This window comes from Desmodus rotundus, chromosome 7 (assembly GCF_022682495.2).
Source record: "Desmodus rotundus isolate HL8 chromosome 7, HLdesRot8A.1, whole genome shotgun sequence".
Taxonomy (NCBI): domain Eukaryota; kingdom Metazoa; phylum Chordata; class Mammalia; order Chiroptera; family Phyllostomidae; genus Desmodus; species Desmodus rotundus.
In genome coordinates, this window is record NC_071393.1 from 81,008,589 (window position 1) to 81,018,377 (window position 9,789).

General features: G+C 45.9%; 1 protein-coding gene across 2 annotated transcripts in view; it reads right to left on the reverse strand.

Moving 5' to 3' along the window:
* Positions 1 to 7,580, reverse strand: part of FBN1 (fibrillin 1) — a 225,546-nt gene extending 217,966 nt beyond the window's left edge. For both annotated transcript variants that reach the window (XM_053928326.1, XM_024567296.3), the window contains exons 1-2: positions 7,428 to 7,580; positions 6,457 to 6,800 (exon numbers count right to left, since the gene is read on the reverse strand). In XM_053928326.1, the coding sequence (XP_053784301.1) occupies positions 6,457 to 6,620 (164 nt within the window). In that variant the 5' untranslated portion in view covers positions 6,621 to 6,800; positions 7,428 to 7,580. The remainder of the gene's footprint in view (positions 1 to 6,456; positions 6,801 to 7,427) is intronic.
* Between the last annotated feature and the right edge of the window lie 2,209 nt (positions 7,581 to 9,789).

A 9,789-nucleotide genomic window follows, 5' to 3' on the forward strand; every position in this document is an offset into this window, starting at 1 on the left:
ACTTAGCATAATGCTCTCCAGTTCCATCCCTGCTGTCCTAAAGGGTATAAGCTCCTTCTTTCCCTCTGATGCATAGAATTCCACTGTGTAAATGTACCACAGTTTTTTGATCCACTCATTTGCTGATGGGCACTTAGGTTGCTTCCAGCACTTGGCTATTGTAAATTGTGCTGCTATGAATATTGGGGTGCACAGGTTCTTTTGGATTGGTGTTTCAGGGTTCTTAGGGCATAATCCCAGCAGCGGAATTGCTGGGTCACAGAAGTCTTTTCTAATTAATCCCATTTCCACAGTGATGCTTCCTTTGCCATGTGACTGCATCTGTCTTCAATAAATATTGAGTCTTCCCCCACAGCAATGGAAGGAGAAGTTATTGGGGAAATGAAAGAATCAAGAGTGTGGAGAAAAGAATAAACTTACCAGGTATAAGACTTATTATGACAGATTGTTACAACAACATTGGTTAAGAGCACAGACTCTGAAACCAGATTTCCCAGTTCTATCTCCTACTAGAATACATCTCTGGAGTAAATACTAAAAGTCTGCATTCCTCCACTTCTCCATGTGTTAAATGGGCAAGAAGGTATAATCTCTCTCAACAAGGAGGTATGTGTTAAATTAATTAATATATCTAAAGGACAATAGTGAGTGGTAGATCAGAGCTTGTTATTCTTTACCATCATTGCTGCAATTTAATATAAAAACTATATATCACAGGCAATCAAGTTAAAAAATGATGCTGAAAGTTAAAAAAGAACTCATCATATTGTGTCTTAAGAACTTAAGACGCATACCAGCCTCACCTGGAAAGAGAAATATCTCTTGCAACTTTATTCTGAGAAAAATTTCTCATATGGCACATGAGAGCGAGAGATTCTGAAGGACACAACGAGAGACGCCTGCAGTGCAGAAGCCGGGGGGATGCAGGGGAGCACCTGTGACGGTCACCCGCCACTCTCAAAGGCAGTCAAGGGTAAAACTAAAATGCAGGGTATGCGCCATCCACAGACCCCGCCAGTTCCGGCATTGTTTCATTCCTCCTGTTTTATTACGTCGTTGCAGAATGGTTAAATAAATGTTCTTGTCTGACACAATATTATCATGTTAGTAACTATGCCTGGGATGAATGAACAAAGGAATATTAGGAATTTTAAGTGGAATTTTACAATGTCTTAGTCCCACATTTTAGTCTCATGGAATGAAAAACCACAACCATAACTAAAGTTAATGGAAAAATAAAATTTAATGTTGAGAATTTGTCTTTAAAACTTAACCTCTGTGTGCCTCAGCTCTTGTAGCTGTAAAAGGAAGCTAACGGAAGGACCCATTTCATGGAGATGCTGTGGGCATCAAATGAGGTATCATATATATTAATGAAACCCTGAAGGCAGTGCCTGGTACCTAAATGTCACCTGTGACTGCAACAACTGTATTCTTATTTGTTTTCACTTAATCCTAGACCCCATGCCCTCTACAACCTTTCTGTTGGCTCTCGGTTCCTATAATGCACCTGGTTCTGCTAGCAAATACTAAGCCCCTCTAGGCTGTGGGCTGTATATCTCTGGCACTCCACACAGCTAAATTCAGGATGGCATTCAACTAAGGCTTCCTGAATGAATGAACTCTCTGAAATCCCATCAAACAATAAGTTAATGTTAAATGCTTACGATAGGTTTCTTGCCTCTGATGGTTTTCTAACCTAATGGGAAAACCAACCTTGACACTCTTGAAACATTAAACTCTCATACGCCTGTCATATAGCTCAGGCCTGATACATTGTCGATTTCAGCCTTCTCAAAAAAAACCATGGAAAAAAGTTCTAAGTTGCTTGAATGGCCCATTTATTGGGTTAGTTTCTAGAAACAGAGAAATTGTTAGGAGAGCTTATTTCTATTTCAAGAAAACATATTTAAAATCTTATTTTCACATTGGAAATTAAGGCTAACATTCCCGAATTAGTTAGGTTGGTTGTTTGGTTGATTGTAGGAAAAAGCAAACAAACTAGTGTATGAATAGCCTAATAATTTGTTCGGTGTTTTGCTTGCTCAGAGTCATTGGCATAATACTATAATCTGTTTAAGTGTCTGCTCCACAAGACAAGAAAGAAACATTTCACTATTCTTTCAAATTCCAAATCAGCTTGGAGAGATATCTGTACTTCCATTTCCATCATCCTGACCTTATCTCACTGGAGGCTGATGCATATTTTAATTGATTTGTAATACCAACAACTTATGCATTTTTGTAAACGACTTCTATGTCTTAAATGTTATGAAATGAGTCACATAAATAAATATTTTGTCTCCATCTTCTTGTTTAAAATGTGGAATTGCTGAAGGCTTCTACTTAAGAGCATCTTTTTCAATGGTGTCTCAATATTTTAACATAATTTTTTTCAATAAATAGAAGGACAAACCATACCACGGCAGGAGTCTTTTACCCACATTTAATTATTAGCCTATCTGACTTCAGATGAAGTCTTAAAGTCCTCTTTGTAAAGTAAAATGGGCTTTATAAAGTCTACAGAACTTGTTCTGTGTTCCCTGTTAACGTTCTTTATTTTAATAACAGACTTCTGTGTAATTAATCCCTAGGAGTTTGCCATCACATAATCTACCCTGTGTGTGAACTGTTCCATGTGTATTTTTCTGGGAACAAGACCTCTGGAAAAAATAAACAAATAAACAAAGACCAAAAGGAATCACGCACAAGGGGACAAATTGTGTGAAATACCACCAGTCTCATACACTTAGAAACCAAGCAACAAGGACAGAACTTCTCAATCCATCTTATCAGAGATTTGGGGAAATGGGGTTTCACTCTAAATATTTTTTCCCTTTGACAGGGAACTGTAATATTTCCGTATTTGGGAGCTAAAGCAATAAGGCAATCATAAATAAATGGTGCATAACTACTGCTATTCAAGTCTAGTTGTGTGTTTTTTTTAATTGGATTGTCTCCCACAGTCCGTGCCTAATCACACAAGTTAAGAATTTGACTGAGAAAACTTCTGATGGACTAAAATTTAAACAATAAAGCTAAAATTGTACTATTTCTCATAAAGTCATTTCACACACGTAAAGCAACACGCAAGCAAAGGAAAACTACTATGTATTTATTACTTGCAAACATTTTTGAAACTTGCAAAATTTTCATTTCAAAATTGAGAAAAATGTAATTTTTACAGAGTGAAAGTGGACCACACTCATTCCATTAAAAAAAAATCCTGTGAAAACAGAAATTGCCGATTTACTCTAAGAAAACACAGCAAAAACTGGGAAGAAATTTGAGGATGCTTAAATTTCCACTGTGGAACAACTTCTGCTGCCCAGTGGGAAGGGAAAAAAAAAAAAAAAAAACCACCTGCAACAGGATGGGAGGGGAAGACAAGCTAGGACTATACACCCAGACAGGGGAAGACTAGGCAGGTCTCCCTAGTGTGTGAAGTGAGGCAGCTGACAGGGCAGGAATACATATACCAAGACGAACACCAAGGCAAATTCTGTAGTCACCTGTCACATCACAGAAAGACAAGAAGGCAGTATTTGTAGGAAAGGCTAGACCGCTGCACAGCAGACACTGATGAGCTTAAAGTACCTTTTAACTAGAGGAAATATTAGTGAGGTGCTGAAAGTTGCTGCCACCAACTGGGCATCAGGCAGACTTAGGGGTTACAAATCACTTTCACTTCATAAATGGTGCATTTCCATTAAAATGGTAAACAGGTTTTACTGTAGTCAAAGAGGTTAGTTTTAAAGCTGGGAATATTTTAACTAGCAAAAATAGAAATTTTAAGCAATAACTGGAAAAAATGTAGCACACAACTGCTCTCCCTGATGATTTATACAGCAGGGCATGGTTCAAAGACTTATTCATGTGAGACTGTAACAGCAATAAGCAGAGAGAATACATTTTAAATAAATGCTACTCAAATTTAACATCAGAATTGATCATCATTTTAAATGAATCTGAAAACTTTTGAACCAGTAATTCTATTTTTAGAAATTTATACCACATATCAATTTGCACATGTACATATACACATCAGAGGTATGTAGAAGAATGTTGGTAATTGCAAAAAATTAATATAATCTAAAGATTATATTAGGGAACTGTTTCAGCCACATTAAGGAATTCTATATGCCGAGAGAAGGCATGAGGTGCATCCAAATGATTTAATAGGTGGATGCACGAAAGATATTTAAGAGTAAACAAGGTCAAAAAAGGACGTACAGTACAGTCCATGTATTAAAAAGGACATACATATATATGTGTGTGTATATGCGTATATATTTATGTGTACATGTATTTGTATATGCATATTTTTAATTTTTAAATGCACAAGAAAATAGTTTCTGAGTGGTAGGTAGAGAAATCCTTTTAACTGTCTATCTTTTTAAATTATCCTTTTTACCTATCTATATAAAACCTTATAGATAATATGAAAATGATAAAAATAAAAACCCTTACATTATAAAGGTTCATGATATTAACATATACTATAACGGTTAATTGTAATTACTTTTAAAAAACCTTTATATATGTAAAATCTTAAAAAGAATATGAGAATTAGGAATAGTCATGGTTGGCGTTATATTTAACATCATGTTTTGAGGAAGGCTTTATAAATAGTTTGCCGTAGGGTAGCATCTGTTTTAGTGACCGGCTGCTGAGGGGAACAGAGGGTAATCTCTCCACAGTCATAAAACATGCAAAACCCAACAGAAGTAAGTGCTGGTGTGAGTGAAAGTGTGGACATCCTGTGAAGCAGCAGAGCTTAGTTTCCATTTGCACACTGAGCCTGTGCCTCCCCAGGAAACGCACTGCTTGGCGATAGCACATAGAGATGAGACAAATGTCTGGCCAGGCCTAATGTCTCCCTGCAGATTTCCATCCCCAGAATGAAACCCCCACTTCCTCTCTGTCTCTAGAAACCACGGCAGCAGGCGTAGATATTAAGATAATATTATATATAGCAGAAATGTTTTCAAAGGAAAGATGCTGGGCTAAATGAGGTCCTCCTGAGAACACACAAAAATCAGAGCTTCAGTGGGCAGTGGGCCTCACACACAGAGCAGTAACTGTCCGCTGCCTGACCAGGGTCCAGCTCACCGTGAGAAGCAAATTTTCTTTCCAGCACTGTGGGAATCTTGGGTTCACTTTCCACAAAGACCAAGGTGGAACTAAATCAATCATAACTATTTCCTAGGGTCAGAAAACCATACATATCTCATCACAGCCTAAGAGCTGGCTCTGACAACGTCTCGTCCCCAGGCTAGACCAGGACTCAAAACCTGGTCTGTCAGTTTACTGCACTTTTAATTCCCCACCTCGGCTATACAAACACAAATGTCACTACATATATATTAAAACAGCGTGTAGCACACACACACACACACACACAAAGTGTAATGTTCAGCCACATATCCCAGCAAACATCACTTGGTCACTCAAAGCCCTACAATCAAGTTACAGAACTACTCAAAAAAGGGTGGGGTGGAGGCAACAATGAGAATCATAAGAACTTAACAGAAAACCTCTGAGTATTTCCTGTCTGGGTTCATCGAACACGCTCCTCCTAGGAGATCAAATGGGTCATTTATGGTCCATCCTGCTGCTTTGATGGAGGCTTGAATTTAATCTCAGAAAGATTTTTTTCAATCTGAACAATTTTAAAAGACGTGTATTCCCACATTTCTTCAATTCAGAGAACTGACAACCCTTATACAGTCAATCCGCCTAATTTGAATACTTCCTGCTGAAACATTTTCTGTAGTAGGGGCGTAAGCAGCTGGTGAAATGCTCAGTTGCATGTACATAACACACACCCACCACTGGTTTAAAACACCCGTTTAACGGGGGGTCACAGCAGGGTTACTGCCCCAGTGAAATGAAGAGCTCCTTACACCCCCAAACTGGCCCTGCTGCGCTTCCAGTGCAGACATCTGAAGACCTGAGCCACTCAGAAAACCCAGTCCCTGGTTTCATAAGCATAATTAGAGGACAGCCAACAGTGAACTGTGTGTCTTCTTTGACAGTCTGCCCCTGGAATCCCTTCCTTTCCTTGCCGCCTTACAAATGGACCCTCTGCAAAGGTGCCCACAGGAAAAGTGCTTTCCCCTAAACCCAACCGGAACTGGTGTGGAGGGAAAGGAATGGACTTTTCCTCTTCTCTCAGTCGCAGCAGCTCCTCCCCTTCTTCCTCCAAGAACCCTTCTGGCCTCCCAAAATCTGCCTCAACAATGGTCCAAGATTCCTTTTAACCATGACCTCGCCTCTGGGGCAGAAATCCTTAGAGCGTTTGTCCTCGGACGTGTTGAGGATTGGGTCACCCTTCTAAGGTGCCTCCTGGAGGTCTTGTCAGGGATCCTTCACCTATCGTGCGGCGACCCGCTCAGTTTCTCTGGAGAAGAGGGAGGGGAGACCCACGCCAAAGGAGCCGACCCGTTCCATTACCCTTTAAGCGCGTCGTGTCCTCCACCGCCTCTCCTCTTGGACCGGCTGGCTCTGGGTTCCTTCGCGTTCCCAGCCTCCAAATTGGTATCCGCCCCATGGCTCGTGTAGGACGCTAAGAGTACGGTAAATCCTAGGGCGACCTCCAGCAGCCCCTCTCGCCGCATGTTGTCGAGCGGCCGCCGGTTCCCGCCGCCTCTCGCCGCGCCCCGGGCTGCTCCGCGGCCGCCGCTGCGCCCTTAAGCGCGCCGCGCCGCCGGGGTCCCGCGCTCCCGCCGCCCGTCCCCCGGGCCGGGCTCCTCCCGCCTTCTCCAGGCGCTGCTCCCACTTCAGGCGGCCCGTGCCAGCTGCAACAGACAAATCGCCCAGGCGGGGAGACATTCAGTGCATCGGGATGCTGAAGCTGCGTGGTCCCCATTCCCGAGCCCAGCCCGCGCGCGCCGCCTGCGCGTGGCGCATTTATTTTGGGTAAGTGAAGACCGTTTGGTCCACAGCTGGCTGAAAAACCCAGGCCCCCGGCGGCGGTGGATCCAGCCAACCCCACGCGCCCCTGGTCGCCGCCTGAAAAGGGCACCGCAAAGCACCCATGTCCCGAGGGTCCTAAGCGCCGGGGCGAGTTCACTGGGTTTCTTTTTAATGGCACAAATTGCGCGCGACGCGCGCTCTGAACGCCCAAAGCTCCCTAGCCTGTCCCCTTCCCAAGCCGCTGGGCTGGAGCCCGCCGCGCCGTCCCCGGCCGGCTACGGGCACTGCCACCGCCCCCCAAACATCTGACGCGGAGCCCAGCACCGGGAGACCCGGGCCAGGAAACTGTCAGGCAGGGGAGGGCCAGCGCCAGCTGTGGACGTTCCGGGACAGCCCCTCACCCCCGTCCCTGTCCTCAGCGCGGCGCAAACGCAAACGCAAACGCCTCCGTGGCTGGAACTCTAGCCCTGTGGCCGCCCGACCCCTGTCGGGACCTCGGCTGAACCCACTGGAGAAGCGGCAGCTCCGGCTCCCGAGGCGGCGGCGGCTGTCCCTCGGTCGTCGCCGCGGCAGCCGCAGCCCCACTCCGCCCGCAGCTGTCCCAGCTGTGGCCGCCTGTCCGCCCGTGGCACCCACAGTTTCTGCTGCGGCTCCCGCGCCCCCTCCTTTCCCCACCTCTTCAAGTATCGTCTGCGCAGCGGTTTCTCGCGAGAGAAATACTTTTTTAAAAAAAAGAAAGAAAAAGAAAATGACACCCCCTCCTACATCCCCCTCATCACCACCCCACCCCTCGGCCCCATCCTTCCCCCCTTTCCACTCCCCTTTGCCAGCCACCGCCTCGGCGCAGGGGCCTCCCTCGCTCGCAGGATTAGAGCAGTGGGAGGAGGCAGAGGTGATCCGGTCCTGCCTGGCCTGGGATTGTTCGTTTGAGGGTGAGGAGTTGAAGGAATGGGAAGAAGTGGAGTAGCGGTTTAGCCCGCTGTGCGGCTGGGAGATCAAGACCCAAGATTAGCTTCTCCCGTGATCCGGTAAGCCTGGCCCGCTCGGAAAGCTGTGCCACCTGCATCAAGAACGCGCGCTGGAGACGGCGGCTCCGGAGGCCCCGGCGGCCCCGGCGCGGGAGGAGACCTGTCGCTGCCCGCTCCTCCTCACTGCGCCTCCCTGGCTGGGCACCAAGCGGAGGCTGGAGGCCCGGAGCCTGGGGCCGGGAGAGTCGCGGATCGCGGCGAGGGCTGGTGTGCGGGAGGGGGAAGGGACTTCGCTGCTGCCACTTGCCGCCCGGGCGTCGAGAGGCTGCTCCAGGCGCGGCTCTTCTGAGGCACGGTTGAACCCGGGCTGGACCCGGGATACTCCTACAGACCGAGTGCGATTCTGACCCAGAGGCCTGTGGATGTGGGAACCTGAGACTTTTGGAGTAGGGGCGGTGAAGGGATGGTTCTCTTGACCAGCCCAAAGCTAAGACTGGAGATTTCCTGGATGACCCTATTTCACCTCCCCCAAACACACTCCTACACACACATACACACACTGGCTGCCTCTCCAGAACAGCAGAGCACAGTGACTTTGGAGAATATAGTATTTATGGCATCTTTACATGGACAAGGCCCGGTGTTGTCTGTACCCTGTAATGGTTTAGGAGGGCAGGAAATCACTCCCTGGCCTTGGCCACTAGAACTGGAGACCCCCCCAAAATCCCCATCTATCAGCCACCAGTTGTCAAGCCAGAAATCACAGCTCAACACAAACAGGAATCCTGTTGAAGGGGGGTTTCCTTACTTGCAATGGTTTGTGCCCAGATAATAGCATACAGGCACCTGGGCAAGTTCTCGAGCTTCTTTCCAATCACAAGATGGGAATGATAGTGTTTACCGCGAGGACCGTACTGGTGATGATGAGCCTGCTGAAGTGTTACCACGCAGGAACGTGAAGAAGAAAACAATGACATTGTCAAAACTATGAGCCCATTTAAAATCATAGTCCTACAACTGCTTGCATGTGGGGTCTAGTTTAAGGTTAAAAATTCTCTTAGCAGAGTCATGAATGGGAGCCTTGATGGCACACCCTTGTTTGAGTCAAGGCGATCATTCATTCAAGAAGTTATTTACTGAGCACTGACTATGGACCAGTTGGTGCATGGCTGAAACAGGCTCCTTGGTGAGCAAGGCAGAAATGTTTCTCTCCACACAGTCTACAGGGAAAGCCAGGCTTGAAATAAATAATGACCTAATTGTTAAATGCCAAGAGGGAGATGGACTGGGTGCTTGCTTGGAGGATGTATAGAAGGGGGACTTGACCTAGGTTGGGGCCCATCAAGGAAGGCTTTCATGAGGAAGTGATGTTTAATTCTAAACACATGCCTTGACTTTACTTAGAGTAGTGATTGTCAACCTTGGCTATACAGTAGAATGACCTAGGAACTTCAAGAAAAAACTGACAGCAGGACCCAACCCCTGCGGGTTCTGATTTAAATAGCCTGGAGTGGAGCCTTCACTAGGGCATTTTTTAAAAGCCCCCTGGGCAGGAAGAAGTACGGGGATTATTCAGATTGGGAAAGGGGTCTGAGCAGAGGGACCATGGCTCAGGAGAAGCAGGCCTGCTGGAGGTCCAGGAAAGTTTTGTCCTGTCCATCAGTTTTCCAGACTGTTTTGCACCCACTGGGGAAACCTGGAAACTCTAGAGACCTGCTTTCCCTACACTCCACTAATGTGTGAGACACCCTGCACTATCTTAGAATCCTCCACTCAGTGACATGTTGGACAGCAGCAACTGAACACAGAGCTTTTCTAAGATTTTTGCCCACAAAGCAAAGAGCAAACTCTGTGCCCTGCAAGTCCCCTGTTTCAACATTTCTGGACATTTCTATTAACTCCT